The following is a 20,135-nucleotide window of genomic DNA, read 5'->3' as shown; positions in this document are numbered from 1 at the left end:
TCATACCACCCAGACTTTACCCAGATCAGGTCACCCATCCAAACTCAGCAGCCGCACAAGCAGGAAACTGCTCCGGGATGTCACTGTAAATCCAAAGACGACTTTGACAGATCTGCAAGGCTCTATGTCCAAGATGGGGGGTCAGTGTTCATCATCAGCAATATCCTGTTACCTTCGCAAAGCAGGCCTCTATGGACAGGTGGCAAGAAAGAAGCCATTGCTGAAAAATTACACATCTTAAAGCTCACATGGAGTTAGTGAAAAAGCATCTTAATGATACAGCAGGCACATGGAGAAAGGTTTTGTGGTCGGACGAGACAAAAATTGAACTTTTTGGTCTAACTTCAGTGTTACGTCTGGCGCAAGCCTAACACAACATATCACCCAGTCAACATCATCCCTACTGCCAAGCATGGTGGTGGCAGCATCATGTTATGGAGCTGATTTTCATCAGCAGGGAATGGCAAGCTTGTCAGTATAGAAGAGACAATGGACAGAGCAAAATACAGGTAAATCCTTGATGAAAACCTGCTTGAGTCAACCACAGATCTTAAACTGGGTAGAAGATTCATATGTCTTCAGGACATTGATCCGAAGCACAAAGCTAATGCCACACTGGAGTGGCTGAATAAGAAGTAAATAAATGTTCTTGAGTGGCCCAGTCACAATCCTGTTGAACCCAATTGAGCATATATGGTGAGACTGAAGATTGCAGACCATTGACGATCCACATCAAACTTGGCAGAACCAGAGCAATTTTCACGTGAAGAATGAGCAAAGATTCTGGCGAGTCATGTCAAAATGACTGCGACCGTCACCCAGTCTCAAAGACTTCCTGTCAGATCTGCATCTAATGATCGCGTTACCATACAGATTGGAGTCCTCAAAGTGGGTGGGGCCGAGCCGATAGGTGATCATGTGACTGATCTGAATCATCGGCTGAGCAACCTAAGTCATGTGATGTGAGCTTCTCCAACATCAATCAACGACAACAGCTTTAATGAAACAATCAGATTAAGCCGCAACGACAGAGAGAATCCACCCAAAGACAGTGAAGACCCCTAACTTACTACCAACACATGCAGCCACAAATAAACAACGAAGGGGAACCGTAATCATCTAAGCTTAAAGGCCTTCCGACGACTTAGAGAAATCATGAGACATGAAGAGATCTTGAACCAGACCCGTCAAAGACGTGCAGGTGGAGGAGGAGAGAGATGTTAAGGGGGGAAGCGGGCATCGGCTGGACTGGGGACGTGGCTTCTCTCAGCAAGCTGCCAATTAGAGCAGACTCCTGGCGTCGTGTCAGCAAGTTCATCCATGGGTTCCTGGCTGTCCCTGCCTTCTATCACCTCGCCCACCGATGTCACTGTTGACGATTTGTGCCCATCGCCTCCCCATTGGCACAAGGCCTGCCCGATGGGTGGGGCGAACCCGTTCTTTGACACTTCACCCAATTCTGCCATGGTGTTGTAGGGGAAGTAATAGGGGAGACTCAAGACTCCAATGACCGGACACAGGTTTTACAAAAGGTCTGGTTTATTAACTGGTTGTTCACTTTCATTCCAATACCAAATAACTACCATTTAACTCAATAGACCAGGTCACTCTATCCGCATGGTCCTTCTCGTTCGGCCGATGTTCCTCCGCCATTCCCGTCGGGCAGAGGTTCTGATGATGGGCGCTCGTTCGCTCCGTCGAGCAGGAGTTATCGTGGCAAGTCTCTCTGACTCAACGTTTGCTCTGGTTTATATGGACAAACTGGAGTTAATCCCCTGTCCGCTGAATGTTAATCCTTTCTCCGCTAATGCCCCGAGGTCATGCATGCACCAAGTCCTGGCATCAGCTCGCTCACCTCCTGCTGCGAGTTCCGTTTACCAAACGATAGGGGGGTGCTCCAGCCAGGGGCTGTGACCAGGTGGACAAGAGATTACCATGTGCGTGCACATTCTTGGCATCCATTTACGAAATCGTTACCAGTCTTTACTCAATAAGTTACACTGAGTTACACTTCCACAATTCCCTCATCTTTTTGTTTTTGTTTATATTAACCATTAATCTAAACATCAATATAAGTAAACAGTCAATCACTACAAGTAAACATCATTACAAGTATAAGTAAATAATCAATCACTGCAAGTAAACATCATTACGAGTATAAGTAAATAATCAATCACTGCAAGTAAACATCATTACGAGTATAAGTAAATAATCATAACTTTGGTAATCAAATTCCCTTAGGCATACACCGTCATCCTGCAAGAATCACAAAACATCTCGTTGGTCATTGACTCCTTCCATATTGTTCAATCTATTGCATTTGCATCACAAATATCTTTTCAAAACAACACTTCACCATCACCAAGATACAACAATTTCACTTCATTTTCAAGTTTTGTAAAGCATCTGCACCATCTGGCAAAAAACGTTTGCCTCCACACAAATGTTGACTTTGTTTGAAAGGAAGGGCTGATCACTTGTGTTTGAATCCAGGTATGAAACATTTTCTCCGAATGTCTTCATAGCTCCTGCACTACTTCGTGTAGGATTTCGCTGTTGTGGTAACATTGCGGAGTCATAGACTGACCCTGCTCTCCTTGTAGCATTCTTGCCACTTTTTTGCTGTGAACCATAATGATTCCTTGAACAAGGCCTTCGCCCAGTTGTAGTCGACTTGCCTCCTCCCTCATTATGAGTGGGCAGCAAGTATTGGTGTGACGTTGATTGGCCAGCAAGATGTGGAACAGGGATGCCGGATGCATCCACAATGATGTTGGGACCATGGTGTTCAGGTCATTCATGGTCCATACCAGGAGTGGCCCGCAAAATCGTGCACAGCTGTTGTGAAAAGGCACAGCCATTGGTTTGCAGCTCCATGCTGGCTCCCCGGAAGTTGGTGAAGTAATAACATATGTCCCCGCATTTCACAGAGGTTGCAGGTAAAATGTCGTTGTCCTGCAACTTCTGATGTGATGAATGTTCGAAGCCTTCGAACAAGAGTAAGTGATCGCCTTTCTTTCATATGTTGCAGTGTGATCCAGGCAAATGGTCACATAAATTTCCTTGGTGAAGGTAAGCATTCATCTCCAAGTTACACGGGAGAATGTCTTCATCATTCTTTGAGAAAGAGGGTGTATGCCACGATTAACTTCATTTTTTAGCCACAAATTTTCTTTCTCGAACTTCTTCCCAATTCCGTTAGCACTCCCTTCAAAATGTGATCTCGTCTTATCCTTATGCTCAGTCACATCTGAATCTGCTTTCCACACACACTGAATCAGATAGGGTACATCTTACCATGAAATCAGCATAATCATGTATATCTTCCGACAGTTTCACATTCAACAATTTGTTGTTTTCCCTTACAACATTCAAAAAGTTATATTCATTTATATGCGTCACACAAATAATATTCAATCAGGTATGTATTTCACTACTAAACTAAGAATAGCATCCACAATTGCTTTCAGGTTAATATAGTTCAAAAATTAGCTTGTGCAGGTATTTTAGCACTACTCTAAGAAAATAAATTGTATATGATTACAATCACAAACAGGAATATCTAATTCCAAACAAAAATGTTCCCAAACCAACAAATTAAGCATAATGTATTATTACCATAATTCCTCTCCACTTTTTCTTTTCCCCTTTTTTTTTCTCTAACAGTGTGTCACTCGTGGTGATATGAGTTCACTGATATTGTGATTGACACAACTCATAACATTGTCGTTATGCCATTATCTTAATTCTACTGTTTATGTCGCCATAAAAGTCTTCCTTTTCTGGTTCCACATTTCTTTCCTCATTTGTCACTTCATGCGTTATCATCGTGTTGTTGGTTACCTTATTCAAACACACCGTCACTAAGGCTTTCAAGCAAGCCACCACTAAAACAATTGCCAATATAACTACTAAACCAACAAACAAGTCTGCTACTCCTTGTATATATTCATACCTATGACATAGTTATATGTTGATGACATTCAACATTATATACCAAACTAACAAGCTTCCTAAAAGGTAAATAAAGAAAATCCCTTAATATGTAACATAAATCAGATTATTTGTCTTACCCTGATCCCCCTATCTCCCGGGGTTGAACTCAATCCCCTGATCATGAGTGTAGTTGTGATACATTTTTTTCACTCATGTTGTATTAATATCAGCAGGTAATTGTATGTCATGTAGGCAAATAAATGTCACTATCCCAAGTAGGAATATCACATGTTGAAAATGTAATGTTTATCAATGCAAGGGGTGTTAATATGTAATTCAAATGACTGTAAATCACGACTATCATTTATCTGCCACTGAATGTTCTGCTGGGCTGCTAGGTGCAGTCTTATTTTCTGTGGGATCATCCACCTTAGCCCCATGTGCTTGTTTGCAATGAGGGGCATGAATCCAACTTTCTATTTTGGGTCCATTTTTTTTTTTTATTCTTATCAATCTCCTATGGTTTATCATTTCGTTCCAAGATACCGCAACCAAAGGTTTTAACCAAAGCTCTACCAAACTATTTCCAATTTGAACAAAAAATGCCAGTGAAACAATGATTCGAAGAATTAACTTCAAGGGGTCAATAAATTTATTCTATAGCCAGATCTAATTTTCCCATCCAATAGTTTGCCTTGCCACATGTCATATTATAACACTTTAATAAACCTTCGAAAAATGTTTCCCATCTCAACAAATTTCCTTTTTTTCAAATAGCCATGTGTAACTTACGTATTTAACTACAATTTCCTTTCAATTTGTTTGGCCTAACTGGCCGCAAAAGTGGCTGCCAGCATGCAGTACCGTTTTTTACCTACCAAGGAAGTGTTCGTCCACACAAGACCTCTACCAAAATGTTGTTTGTAAAAACAAATCTGGGATTTCTGATTACATGGATGCACACTCTCAGGACATTTTCAGGCTGCTGTTAACAATCCACTACGATAACTTAATTCCTTTACCCACAATCAAATAATTAGTACAAATTGAGGATATTATCCCTATCACATTCTTTTATAGATTCATTATGTTGGATCTAATTTTTTCCCAATAATTTTCCACTGCTGTAAGGCAGAACAATAGCTCTCATAAGTCTTTGTAATATCTCACTTCATTTACCCAGCATCGAAGAATTTATTTACTATCCATTCCCATCTGTTAACCAGTGACTTTGTTTGAACTCCAAAACTTAATTTGATGAATCCCATGTGTACAGCTACCACTTATTGAAACCCATACTTTTGTAGAAAATATCCAAGTAAGTGTTTTTATTTTAAACCCCCTTAACTGTTGCTCATCCATTTCTATGCACCCAGTGAGTACTACTGACACCAGTATGCCAATATAGGTGTGCGAGTTTAACAAATATGTTGCAGGTGCACGTGACATCGCGTTCTGAGTATAAATAACGTAACAGCGCGTTCATGTCTGCCCCTTGGTTTAAGATTCACAATGCATTCCGTTTTAAAACTCACAATAGTTCAAATCAGCAAGATTTTCTTTACTATTTTCCCATATCATCTATGCCTAATACACATCCATACATACAGCACAATTTATATGCTGATAAAATTCAAGTTTATATATATATATGTATATATATATATATATATATATATATATATATATATATATATATATACAGTGGTACCTCGGCTTACGAGTGCCCCAACGTACGAGTTTTTCGGGATACGAGCCGTCGCTCGGGCGGTTTGTTGCTTTGGGATACGAGCCGAGATCCGATGTACGAGCTCAAAAAATTTATTTTTTTGAATTTTCCGGTTGTGGCTTCCGGTTCCGGTCACGCGGTTATCTTGCCGTGAAAGCATCTCTGCTTGGATATAAAACACGCAATCGTCGAAATACATGAGCAAGGAATCTCCTTGCTCCAGCCGGTGACGTCATCGGCGGGGATCCCCGCCTCCAGAGTGGCTGGTCACGTGACCGCCAAAGCGTGTCGCGCGTGCGGGTATAATGAGCTACACCTGTGGATCACGTGACCACGGAAGCACGCCTCGCTTGAGAGGCATGGCTTTCGGTTTGCGTTTTGCTTTATAAGGCGCGATAAATGGGCTTTTGAGTGTTAGCGGTTCATGGCGTTGACGGTTCATGGCGGTTCATGGCGGTTGACGGTTCATGACGGTTCATGACGGTTCATGGCGTTGACGGTCAAAAACCCATTACATCAATTTTACCAGGCACTGTACAGTAAGTACAGTGGACACCAAATGCACGGTGGAAGGCTAGAAGTAGAAGATCGTCCAAGACAAGTGAGAATAAGCCATACTTTGGAGGAGATGACGTCATTCGCTGGTCCGATAACCAAAGATGTGGTATAAAAAACCAGGTGAGCTAACAATGCAGCAATGAAGGAATTCGGCCAAGGCACCGGCACACAACGACCTACCTACATCGAAAGACTCAATGCCAATGGTGACAGAAGCCAAGACGGCCGGCTTAAACACCGCCGAAAGACCACGGTGTACCAACTTACGATGCAGAACATCTTGCACTTAATATGATGACAACAGGTGCCATCCTCTGACGTACCATTACAGGTACAGGTACAGTACACGTGAGCACAGAGCAAAAGTTCACTGAAACCGAGATTAAGAAAAAAGAAAAAACACCTCGTGGTCCGTGCTCGATATCCGAGTTTCAATCTTTTCAAACACATGATGCTCTCGGTCACGGTATCTCCTGCAAGCTGCTTCTCCTTCAACCACACAAACAACAACTTCTCCATATCTTCATGGATAGAGGTCCGGAGCTTTGAAATAATCGTAACGCCCTTGGCTGGCGTTATAGCCTTTATGGACTCCTTCTGCTTCAAAATCGTACATATCGTAGAAGGAGTACGATCGTACTGCCTCGCCAAGTCGACAACACGCACACCTCACCTGGCATGCTCTTCTCCTCTGCTTAATAAAACCAGTTTATTTCTTTACATTCTCTTGTATTATGTACAGTATATACGAGGTCGTGCTTGTTTATACATTATTTGTTATTTATAAAGTACATTTTTGTTATTTAAAAGCACCTAACAAAAAAAATTGGTGTTTTTTTTTTGAGGCTGGAACGGATTAATAGCATTTCAATGCATTTGAATGGGAAAATTTGCTTTGACTTACGAGCGATTTGGCTTACGAGCTCCGTCACGGAACGGATTAAACTCGTAAGCCGAGGTACCACTGTATATATATATATATATATATATATATATATATATATATATATATAAATCCGTGAGCAGAGTATTCTGGGAAGTCAGTGTAAGACCTCTCCCAAATTTGGCTAATTTTGTACTCCCTCATTTCTTTTTATGAAGCTCATATCCATAAATAGCTGTTATTCTCATATAAATTCTATCAAAATGGAATCCCCAAATTACTCACAATTTTACTATTAATTAATGGCTGCTCATAACCCAGCACATCAAATCTTTATATTCCATCTCCCTTGACAAAAGAGATAATGTTCATAATCAAATTATATTTCTATTTTATTTTACGGATTCTCTGCATATTCAATCCCATCCACATAAAACTATCCATTTCCAGACAGGCACACTGTCGGTGTCAACAATCTTGTAAGATTGATACACAAAACAATAAAAAACACTAACATTGACACACAAAAATACACACACACATGCATTATGCGTATTTGTTTGCGTTGGAACTATTATTTACAGATCAAGATGGGTGTCAATTTTATTTCAATTTCATAAAATTTGTCCTTCAATTTTAGAAATGCTAATACACAAATGGACCAAAAAGTTTATTCTTAGAAAACCCCTATGATGTCACATTGAAATTACCCTTTCAGTTCCCACAATAATTTATCCAAATTTGACTACACACCCATTTACATGTCAGTCGACCACTGACTTATCAATCATGCGGAACACTAGTCCGAAATTCCCACCTGATCATCATGTGACCCTTGTCACTTGGCTTCAAAAATTTGCAAAGCAATTGTTCCAACTTTGTAAATTTAAAATTGTGTGCCCAACATAAAAGATCCAATTTCGGCATGTGATCAATTAATTACTAATTTGCTTACAAGCAAAAGAAAAAATGAATAATTCTTGCTCCGAAAACTTTTCAGACCCAAGAATCATCGACAGTTATTCATGTTTGTCCAGTAATCTAATTTGTTGAGGCCAATCGTCATTTGGGATTTGTCGCAATGAAGGCCTAATCATTGTCTGAGGTATCGGTCAGCACTGGTACCCTTGATCTTGGTTTACCCTATTAACTTGTCTTCCTTTTGGTATACGGACATCCTCTTTTCCAATGTCCCATCCGTCCACACTTGAAACACCGGTTTCTGTCGTTGTCTGATCTGTGCACCTGTGCACTTGTATTGCTGGGCTGCATCTCTACATCCCTGAGTTGCCACTGCAATCTCTCGTTATCTCCTGAAACACGAAAAAATTCTCTGTACCGTCCTTTTTGGGGAGACAACTGGAAATCAGATGGGACAACTGTCACTTTCATTCCTAATTTCGAGGGCAGTTGTGCATTTGTCTCCTCCACTGTATCCTGTATCCTTTTTATTTTAAGTTCTAGATCCGTTATCCGTTCTTGCTGTTCCCGTTGTCTGGATTCACCATCCCAAAGATGGAATGCAAGCCAGTCTACCGTTAGATTCTGTCTCTTCCTGGCTTTCAATCTTTGTTCCAATCTTTCCAATCGACTTCGCTCAAATGTACCATCTCTTGGAAACTCCTCATCATGTCCCTTTGTCCACAAATACCAATTCTCGACCTGCCTTATAGCTTCGGCACCATAACGGTCGTACATATGATGTGTACAAGTACCTTTTTGTGGAATTTCTGGTTGTCCTTGTGTATTCTTGCAGGCTCCATTTCCCATTCTGCCTTTTATCAAAGTAGCGTTGGATGTGTTGTAGCTTGTTCCAGGTTCCTCTAAAGCTTCACTCGTACCTCCAGGAAGGATCTCTCCACCTGTTCACACGGTGATTTCCAGAGAATCTCCCTCAGCTGTGGCTTTTGCACAATCCAATCTCACAGATCAGTATTTGCAGATGGGCCGGAGGGTCAGTATGAAATGGGTGAATCCTCAGGTGTCCGCTCTGTTTGACGGGGAAATCACACAATGGTAACCGCACATATATATCTGTATATAAACTCACCACCTTGCTCAATTTTCCCAGGTTGTCTCCACATTGATAATATCTCGCAAAGATATCAAAGCTTCTTTCTTGAGACCGCATTTTCATCAATCAAACAATCAATATATTCAATTCAATTTATTCAGTTCAATTTATTCAGTTAAATTTATTCAATTAAATTCAATCAATTAGATTCAATCAATTAACAATTCAATCAATTATTCAATTTCAATTAATTCATCAATATTCATCAATAAATCAAATTAATCATTTTGAATGACTCCTTGCATAAGCCCTTTCCCCAATGATGTCAGGACAGGTCCATCCATTGACTGAGATCGACTCTCATCGGTCGTCACCTCTGGTTCGTACCTCATGTCAATTGATGAATCACCGTCCTGTCCTAGGGTCATATCTGACATATTTCCCCATTTTGCCTGGTCTCCACAAATTTTCTTTGCAACCACTAAAGGCAACTCATCCTTCATTCGTGAGACAGCCAAAATGGATGGCAGATATTAAAGTTCATTGGGAAAAATATCTCATCATTTTTTCCTTTAATAGTACCCAAAATCTCTTGGCAATTTAAATTTCGTAAAACTCCTGAAATAAGACTGTAAAATTCCTTCAATCATGCTAAATTTTGAAACTCCATCGCTTGTAACACCCAATTTATCCCATAGGGCTTGAAAGTTCTTTCCCAAGTTCATGCAATCATTCTGCATTTGAACCCTATGATATCATTCATAATAATCATCATGATTTTATAGTCATGGTCATATCATAATCATCTATTTAAAACGAACATTTCCTTTATCACCACAGCTATGTGGTATAATCAACAATAGAATAAAACTGTACATAGCAACAGGCTACATCATGGCCACTTAGTATACCTATTGACAATAAGTCATAACAATATCGAATAATCATTGAACAATTCAAAAATCGCTTCAACTGCTCCAGCCGCAGCATTCGTCATTTTGTCTGCTCATCCGCATGACCAAAACGAAATAAAGGGAGCTCAACCATTACACAGCGCTTTTAATGGCGCATGCCATAGGACCTCAACACAATTTCGACTCGGCCAGAAAACGAGCAAAGTTTGCAGGATGTTAACTGGAATTAGTCGTGAAAATATATCCAAAATACACAAAAAATACACACCCACAAAAATAAACAACAAACCCAAACAAACCCAAGGTCGACCCTCTTACACAGTAAATTACATCATTTCAGCATCGTATTGATTGCTGAAATATTCCAGGGTTTATACACACCTTAAAAGAGGTATGCGTGGTGTTGCCCCCTCCCACGTTTATTCCAGGGTTTATACACACCTTAAAAGAGGTATGCGTGGTGTTGCCCCCTCCCACTTTTAATTCCTCATTAAATTCCTCATTAAATTCCTCATTAAGTTACTTATTAAATTACTTATTAAATTACTCATTAAATTACTCATTAAATTACTCATTAAATTACTTATTAAATTACTCATTAAATTACTTATTAAATTACTCATTAAATTACTCATTAAATTACTCATTAAATTACTTATTAAATTACTCATTAAATTACTCATTAAATTACTCATTAAATTACTTATTAAATTACTCATTAAATTACTCATTAAATTACTCATTAAATTACTCATTAAATTACTTATTAAATTACTCATTAAATTACTTATTAAATTACTCATTAAATTACTCATTAAATTACTCATTAAATTACTTATTAAATTACTCATTAAATTACTCATTAAATTACTCATTAAATTACTTATTAAATTACTCATTAAATTACTCATTAAATTACTCATTAAATTACTCATTAAATTACTCATTAAATTACTTATTAAATTACTCATTAAATTACTCATTAAATTACTCATTAAATTACTTATTAAATTACTCATTAAATTACTTATTAAATTACTCATTAAGTTACTCATTAAATTACTTATATAGTTTCAGCATTGTATTGATTGCTGAAATATTCCAGGGTTTATACACACCTTAAAAGAGGTATGCGTGGTGTTGCCCCCTCCCACGTTTATTCCAGGGTTTATACACACCTTAAAAGAGGTATGCGTGGTGTTGCCCCCTCCCACGTTTATTCCAGGGTTTATACACACCTGAAAAGAGGTATGCATGGTGTTGCCCCCTCCCACTTTTAATTACTCATTACATCGTTTCCATTAAAAAAACATCGCTTCTACTGCTCCAGCCGCAGCATTTGTCACTTTGTTTGCTCATCCGCATGACCAAAACGAAATAAAGGGAGCTCAACCATTACACAGCGCTTTTAATGGCGCATGCCATAGAAACTCAACGCAATTTCGACTCGGCCAGCAAACGAGCAAATTTTGCAGGATGTTAACTGGAATTAGTCGTGAAAATATATCCAAAATACACAAAAATACACACCCACACAAATAAACAACATTTATTCCGTTCAACAGAACAAACATTTCCTATATCATGACATGCATGTCTTCAAAATTATATGACCAAGAGAAAAAGTAAAACTAATTAAAAACTGCGGGCAGTGATGATCCGGGGACCATACCGCTCCATCCTGATTGGACGAGTGCGTGCTAGAGTCGTTAACAACGCCAGTCCAGATCCAATTGTTCAAAATTTCAACTCAATCGATCGAAAAATGAACGCAGGGATGCATTTTAAAGGTGCAGTGGCACTAACTGAGTTGCCACGAATATGGCCACGAAATTGCCAATATGGCCATCACAAAATATTTTCCTTAATCAATTGGCTCATAGCATAACCAATCTGCAAGTATTTCATCCGAAGATGTATCTCTGAGGAATTTTAATTAAATAAGTCATTTATAAATCAACGAGTTAATTTATTAAATGATTAATCAATAAATCAAAACTTTCCTTGACAGCCACATCACTTGGTCAGTGTCATGTCCAAATATCAGGTTCCTTACTCAAAAGGTGCCTGAGTTAATGTAATGTAATTACTGTAATAAGATTACTGCAATTACTGTAATGATTACTGTAATTACTGTAATTACCGGAACTGTAATTACTGTAATTACCTCAGGTAATTACTGTAATGTAATTACTGTAATTTAATAAGAAATGTAATTAATTAAATAAGTACTTCATTAATCGCTAATAATTAAATAACTCGTGAATTCTTATCCGATTTACTTAACATTTGAGTGTCCCCAAAACGTTGGAGCAAAACGTTGCAACAACGAAAGTGAAACGTTGTAGCGACGTTGTGGAAACGTCAGCAAAACACAACATTTGAATGTTCCCAAAACGTTGGAGCAAAACGTTGCAACAACGAAAGTGAAACGTTGTAGCGACGTTGTGGAAACGTCAGCAAAACACAACATTTGAATGTTCCCAAAACGTTGGAGCAAAACGTTGCAACAACGAAAGTGAAACGTTGTAGCGACGTTGTGGAAACGTTAGCAAAACTCAACATTTGAATGTTCCCAAAACGTTGGAGCAAAACGTTGCAACAACGAAAGTGAAACGTTGTAGCGACGTTGTGGAAACGTTAGCACAACCCAACATTTGAATGTTCCCAAAACGTTGGAGCAAAACGTTGCAACAACGAAAGTGAAACGTTGTAGCGACGTTGTGGAAACGTTAGCACAACCCAACATTTGAATGTTCCCAAAACGTTGGAGCAAAACGTTGCAACAACGAAAGTGAAACGTTGTAGCGACGTTGTGGAAACGTTAGCACAACCCAACATTTGAATGTTCCCAAAACGTTGGAGCAAAACGTTGCAACAACGAAAGTGAAACGTTGTAGCGACGTTGTGGAAACGTTAGCAAAACACAACATTTGAATGTTCCCAAAACGTTGGAGCAAAACGTTGCAACAACGAAAGTGAAACGTTGTAGCGACGTTGTGGAAACTTTAGCAAAACTCAACATTTGAATGTTCCCAAAACGTTGGAGCAAAACGTTGCAACAACGAAAGTGAAACGTTGTAGCGACGTTGTGGAAATGTCAGCAAAACACAACATTTGAATGTTCCCAAAACGTTGGAGCAAAACGTTGCAACAACGAAAGTGAAACGTTGTAGCGACGTTGTGGAAACGTTAGCACAACTCAACATTTGAATGTTCCCAAAACGTTGGAGCAAAACGTTGCAACAACGAAAGTGAAACGTTGTAGCGACGTTGTGGAAACGTCAGCAAAACACAACATTTGAATGTTCCCAAAACGTTGGAGCAAAACGTTGCAACAACGAAAGTGAAACGTTGTAGCAACGTTGTGGAAACGTTAGCACAACCCAACATTTGAATGTTCCCAAAACGTTGGAGCAAAACGTTGCAACAACGAAAGTGAAACGTTGTAGCGACATTGTGGAAACGTTAGCACAACCCAACATTTGAATGTTCCCAATTTATCCCATTAAAATCCCATTAAATCCCATTAAAATCCCATTAAAATTCCATTAAAATCCCATTAAAATCTTCAGACAAACCACTAGCAATATTATTCCTAGGACTAAAATTACCAGGACCATTATCAAACATTTATCAAAATATTAGGACCATCATCAAACCAATGAATGACTCAATCCTTTAATGACTACATCCAAACCCAGACATTTTGAGTTCCGTAACTTTAATACTTCAAATTTTCCATTCCTTCCCTTCCTGATCCTTAGATGTAGGGATGGGTTCTTTTTAGGATCTGGCTGCATCGAGCATTATTTTCCAAAACAGTGTGAACATTAAACCACACCATTACCTCTGACATCCCACCATTAACACCAGCTTTCCCATGATGTCGCGATATGACCCCATAATCCCACAAAACTCTTCGTTGCTTTAACATCCAATATGAAAATTCTCATTTAACCCGTTCAAAGAACGTCCATTTCGCAAAATCGAACCAACCACAACCTTCGCCATTAATATCTATTGTAAGCGTGCCGAATCAGTAAGCATCACCCCTCCTATGAGCCTCGACCAGAGGGTGGTTGTTACTCACAAACACTCGTCGCTAGCTGTTCCATTGTCTGCCGATTCCCACTCTGCTGCCGATTTCCACTGAGCCATCAGAGTGGAATTTGGAATTTTTTATTTCTCTGAGCTCATGAAAGTGGTGACAATGGGTGGTCTGCCATTGCTTTTCCACAAAAGCATCTTTCACCTTTCAATAAAATATTTGTACCAACCAAATCTGCGAGTATGGGGCGCAGAGAAAATACACAAAAAGCAACAGCCCTGGCTTTGCTTCCTGGAAGCTTCCTGGAAGCTTCCTGCAAAACGCTTTGCTTCTCGCAAAACGTCCGCCAATGGGAACTAGAGGGAGGGGAGGGAGAAGGAGCGGGAGCAAGAGACAGGGTGCCGGAATGGACATGAGGGACAATGAGGGACAGTGAGGGAGTGTTGGTATGCAATTTTCATCCAATCGCCATCTTTCACAATAATTCTGGACCGGCATGAGGTGGGGTTGTCTGTCATGAATTTAGTTGTTGATCGAACGAGTTTTAGACATGGCGGGAAAACTGAAAAAAAAAAATTCTCTCCTCCACCCCCTTTTTTTTTTTTTTTTTTTTTTTTTTACTTTGGACCCACGGCTTTCGTCCTACACAATTCCGTTTAATTTGTCTAAATCCGACCAGTCGTTCCAAAGATATAAGCCGTTTTGTCGCAATACCATAAATTGGAATGAGGTAAAAATATATATACAGTGGGACCTCTAAATCCGAATTTAATTCGTTCCAGCAGCAGTTCGGATTGGGAAAAGTTCGGAATTAGAAACTATTTTCCTCATAAGAAATAATGGAAAGTGAATTAATCCGTTCCTGGACCCCAAAAACCCATTATCAAGACACTGCTAACTGCAAATACACATGATTCAAGGTAAAATAAGATGAGTAAATGTCCTAAATATCAAATAATAATAATAATAAAAACAAGAAATAAATGTACTAACATGAAAATAACTGCATTTACCTTTGTGGAGAGTTCTGATGGTGCATGTGGAGGCTGGAGAGGAGGAAGGAGGGAGAGGGTTTTATTGCTTGGAAGGTGAGGCACCTTCCAAGCTAACATCAGATGACTGTGCTTCTGGTGTTTGCTCTCTTTGTCTCTTAACACCACTTGTAGAAGGTTGGGGCTCACTAGGCTTGCTTTCTTTAGAGAACCACCTCTCCAAAGTTGCCTGGTGTTGGCGACTTTTCTTAATTTTTCTGAAGTGGTCAATCACATTGTCACTGAAGAAGTTAATGCTCCTGTTAACCACTGCTTTATTAGGGTGCCACTTTCAACAATGGCAAAGGATATGAACGACGCTAACGCTATGTTGGCGGTTCGGTTATAGAAATACATTCGGAATTAGGGACAAAATTTTCTCGAATTTACGGTTCGGAATTAGAGTAGTTCGAGATGAGGGGCGTTCGGAATTAGGGGTCACTACTGTATATAAATATAATTCCATTTCCCGGCTCCCTGTCGCACGCCGAGCAAGTCGCGTGCTTTGAACAAGTGCAAAAAAAAAAACTACTTTACACGTGTACGGGTGTGTAAACGAGTGTACCGGCCTTACACGACTTGGAAGCAAATGGTCGCATGGTGCACTCATGCTCCGTTTGCTCCCAGGTCACAGTAAGGCCCTTAATGACCAGCGCCGACCTGGTGCATTTTATTTAGACAGCGCAAAAAATACGTATTTACAGAAATCATTTAGAAAAACACGAATAATAGCTACAGTCCTTTATCAAAGTACCATTCGTGACTTCATCACGCCACCTATATGGCGGCATCGGTGCGCAAGGAAGCCCCAGACCACCTCCTCCACCATGTATGTACAAAATTATTCCCAAGTTCGTAAATCATATTGGACAAAAACAAGACACACTCACCTTTTAAAGACTTGTTTGTGTACAATTGATGTCAGCGGTGCCTCCAAATTGTAGGGGAAGTAATAGGGGAGACTCAAGACTCCAATGACCGGACACAGGTTTTACAAAAGGTCTGGTTTATTAACTGGTTGTTCACTTTCATTCCAATACCAAATAACTACCGTTTAACTCAATAGACCAGGTCACTATATCCGCATGGTCCTTCTCGTTCGGCCGATGTTCCTCCGCCATTCCCGTCGGGCAGAGGTTCTGATGATGGGCGCTCGTTCGCTCCGTCGAGCAGGAGTTATCGTGGCAAGTCTCTCTGACTCAACGTTTGCTCTGGTTTATATGGACAAACTGGAGTTAATCCCCTGTCCGCTGAATGTTAATCCTTTCTCCGCTAATGCCCCGAGGTCATGCATGCACCAAGTCCTGGCATCAGCTCGCTCCCCTCCTGCTGCGAGTTCCGTTTACCAAACGATAGGGGGGTGCTCCAGCCAGGGGCTGTGACCAGGTGGACAAGAGATTACCATGTGCGTGCACATTCTTGGCATCCATTTACGAAATCGTTACCAGTCTTTACTCAATAAGTTACACTGAGTTACAATTCCACAGTGTCCATGGTGATAATGTTTCCCGACTAAACACGCACGTCCAGCAAAATTTAAAATCATAGTTTTCAATTTAGCTGGCAACACTAACATTATTATGGCTGCAAAAAAAAAACATCATTACAACCAGAGTGACTCAACACTCTCGAATGGCACCCAATATATACCATATACATATATATATATTATATATATATATATATATATATATATATATATATATATATATATATATATACATACATACATACATACATACATACATACATACATATATATATATATATAAATATATATATATATATATATATGTATATATATATATATATTGTTCCGGATTCGTCACTTCCGTTGTTGTGGTTTTCATCCACTGTAAACATTTTTGTTTCCATGTACTATTATTGTTGTCGTTCAAGGGAAATAGAGATTACTATTTTCAAAAGGTAAAAAAGTTAATTTTTGAAATGAAACCGGAACCGGACGACGACGAAGAGGAAGAGGAGGAAGAGAAGGCGGAGCGAGTGAGTCAGATAAGAAGCCGAGCTGCTTCAAGGTCCTGAGCGAACGTTGGTGATCAAGGGTCACGTGTGAACTTTGGGTTTCCTGGGAAAGGGATTCCTGCGACAGAGTTGTTATCCCTGTGACAGATAAACCTGCGTGACAGGTTTTGCGGTTGATTCCGAAGAGAATCATTGGAGTGCCGTTACGCCACGAGAACGGGCCGTCGGCCATTTTATTACCTCGCGCAGGATTTGCGCTTCGCTCAAGGTTTTTCATTTCGCTTCATCCATTTTCACCGCATCCAGACGTTAATCTGGTGTGTGTGTAACGTGGCTTTTGAGTGGGAAATCTGCGGTTCGCCGATTGGGAGCCGTGGAAACGTCCATACCCGAAGGTGTGATTTCCCAGTCGCCTGGAGGGCACCTTTACGCATTTTTGGCAGCGTGACTGTCACTCAACCGAACGGGCTTCTGGTCTCGATACAACATCGTTCTGACGATCACCGGAGTGTTGATCAACATTGGCTTGAAGCCGGGAAAGAGACATTGGGAATGTTCTTTTTTCGCTCACTTGGAGCACAGTGAGGTACCATGTACAAAACTGATGGTACCATCATAGGAAGGATATATTGGTTGTACAATTGATTACTATTGTTGTTGTACTGTTATTCTTGTGTGATCTTAATACAATACTTGTTTGTTGGTAACAATTGGTGTGGTTTCACCATTGATCTTTGACATACAGAATAACACATCTTTCTGCCGTGACTCCTCTCGGGGCTCGGAGGTACACCATGACCGGGGTTTGGGGAGGAGCACGTAACAGAAATTGGGGGCTCGTCTTTGCTGACAAAATTCCCAAATATCGTCCGGGATAGAATTCCCTAACATCCTCGTCCGGGATTAAATTCCCTAACACTCGTCTGGGATAGAATTCCCTAACATTCCCAAAATTCCCAAATTTGGAATTTTTCTAACATTCCCAAATTTTTCAAAAAAAATTGAAAATTTTTGTGTGAAGGTTAACAGGTGCTAACTAATAGTCACCATGGTGTTTGACGCAGAAAAGTTTGCGGCGTCCCCTAATGAGGCACAGTTCCAAGCGTTAAAAAAATCGGAACTCTTGATATTGGCCAGACATTTAACTTGGAGGTCCGAGTTAATATGAAGAAAGCAGAGATGCAGACATTGGTGGTAGAATCTCTGGTGGGACAAGGAACATGGAAAGAGGTAGCCTTGGATTGGTTACCCGAGGAAAAAGAAAATGTGGAGCTCCCGAAAATGGAGATGCAACTGCAGAGCCAGGAAAGGTTAAAAGCAGAGGAAAGGAAGGCAGAAAAGGAAAGAGCAGAACAGGAACAAGAACTCGAGGAAAGAAGAGCAGAGGAAAGAGCAGAGGAAAGGAGAGCTGAAAAGGCACTCGAGGAAAGAAGAGCAGAACAGGAACGAGAACTCGAGGAGAGAAGAGCAGAGCAAAGGAGAGCTGAAGAAGAAAGAAGAGCAGAGGAAAGAACAGAGGAAAGGAGAGCCGAAAGGGAGTTAAAGGAACGTGACATGGAGTATCAGAAGGAACTTAAACTCAAGGAGCTGGAATTACTGGGAGAACGTAGAGAAGTAGTATCCATGCCGGCTAGTTCGACAACTAGTCAGAACACTTGGGATGTTGGTAGGCATGTGAGGCTGGTTCCACCCTTCAATGAAAAGGAGGTAGCCAAGTTTTTTTCACACTTTGAGAAAGTGGCTCAAATGCTAAAATGGCCTGTGGGGTCCTGGACTATGTTAGTGCAAAGTGTTCTGGTGGGTAAAGCTCAAGATATCTATTCGGCTTTACCGATTGACCAATGTGCAGATTATGAGATAGTGAAGAAAACCATTCTCAAAGCCTATGAATTGGTCCCTGAAGCTTACCGGCAAAAATTCAGGAATTCCAGGAAGTGGGAGAGTGAGACCCATGTGGAGTTTGCCAGAATGAAGGAAACCATGTTTGATCGGTGGTGTGACTCGAAGGGGATTGGGAAAGACTTCAACCTGTTGCGACAATTGATCTTGGTGGAGGAATTCAAACAGTGTGTCCACGCGGACATTAAAGTACATCTAGATGAAAAGAAAGTACCAGAGTTGCATGAGGCAGCAACCGTGGCAGATGACTATGCCTTGACACACAGGATGGGGTTCCACAAACCTAACTTCCCGCCTCGAGTTAGCCAGGGGAATTATGGTAAATCTGGGGCGGAGAACAAATATTCATGGGGGCGGCCTAGAGATGACTATGGGGACAAATCTGATACCGCAACTTTTAGGGATCAGAAGACTACAGTTCCAAGACAGACTTATCTTCCGGGGGGCCCGAGGCAGACCACGAGTTTTTCCTCCGGGCCTACTTGCGCTTTTTGCAAGAAACCTGGACATTTGATGTCCCAATGTTACGCCCTGAAAAGGAAAAATCAGGAGCGGAGTCAGACTAGTACACCTCCGAATGCATTGGCCAATGCGAGAAATCGTCCTTGGAGGACAGTGCCTTGTGATGGTTCGCATGCCAAAGTTACGGCATCACAGAACGACCTTGTTCAAGAGGGTTACAAACCTTTTATTTCAGAGGGGTTTGTGTCACTGGATGGAGACTTAACGAACCAGAGACCTGTTAGGGTATTGAGGGACACAGGAGCACATCAATCTTTGATGCGTGAAGGCGTTTTGCCATTGACAGAGAAGATGGCAACTGGTGTTAGTGTTCTTTTACAGGGGGTTGGGGTCTATGTTAAAGCTCGTCTTCATGTCATCCATTTGAAGTCTGATTTGGTGTCAGGATCGGTCACCGTAGGTTTACAAGCCACTCTTCCTGTAGAGGGAATCTCTTTTGTTATCGGGAATGATTTGGCCGGTGGTCGAGTTTCTGGTAATCCGGTGTTTGTTGAAAAGCCTAGTATGGAAAATAACACTGCACAGTTAGAGCAGGAGATTCCGGGTATCTTTCCATCCTGTGCCGCGATTCGTGCTATGGGTAGGAAGCCCTGTGAAGAGAAGGAGAAGGTACTG

At 40.6% G+C, this 20,135-nt stretch overlaps 1 protein-coding gene across 1 annotated transcript in view; it reads left to right on the top strand.

Annotated features, from left to right (window-relative positions):
* Positions 1–801: 801 nt before the first annotated feature.
* LOC137417306 (kelch-like protein 10) overlaps positions 802–20,135 on the top strand; it is a 34,111-nt gene continuing 14,777 nt past the window's right edge. Inside the window, exon 1 of the mRNA XM_078775111.1 lies at positions 802–962. Coding sequence (XP_078631237.1) covers positions 802–962 — 161 coding nt within the window. The remainder of the gene's footprint in view (positions 963–20,135) is intronic.

This window comes from Myxine glutinosa, chromosome 4 (genome assembly GCF_964187855.1).
Source record: "Myxine glutinosa chromosome 4, kmMyxGlut1.1, whole genome shotgun sequence".
Lineage (NCBI taxonomy): Eukaryota > Metazoa > Chordata > Myxini > Myxiniformes > Myxinidae > Myxine > Myxine glutinosa.
Note: the sequence above shows the minus strand (reverse complement) of the source record. Positions and strands in the feature narration are given on the sequence as shown.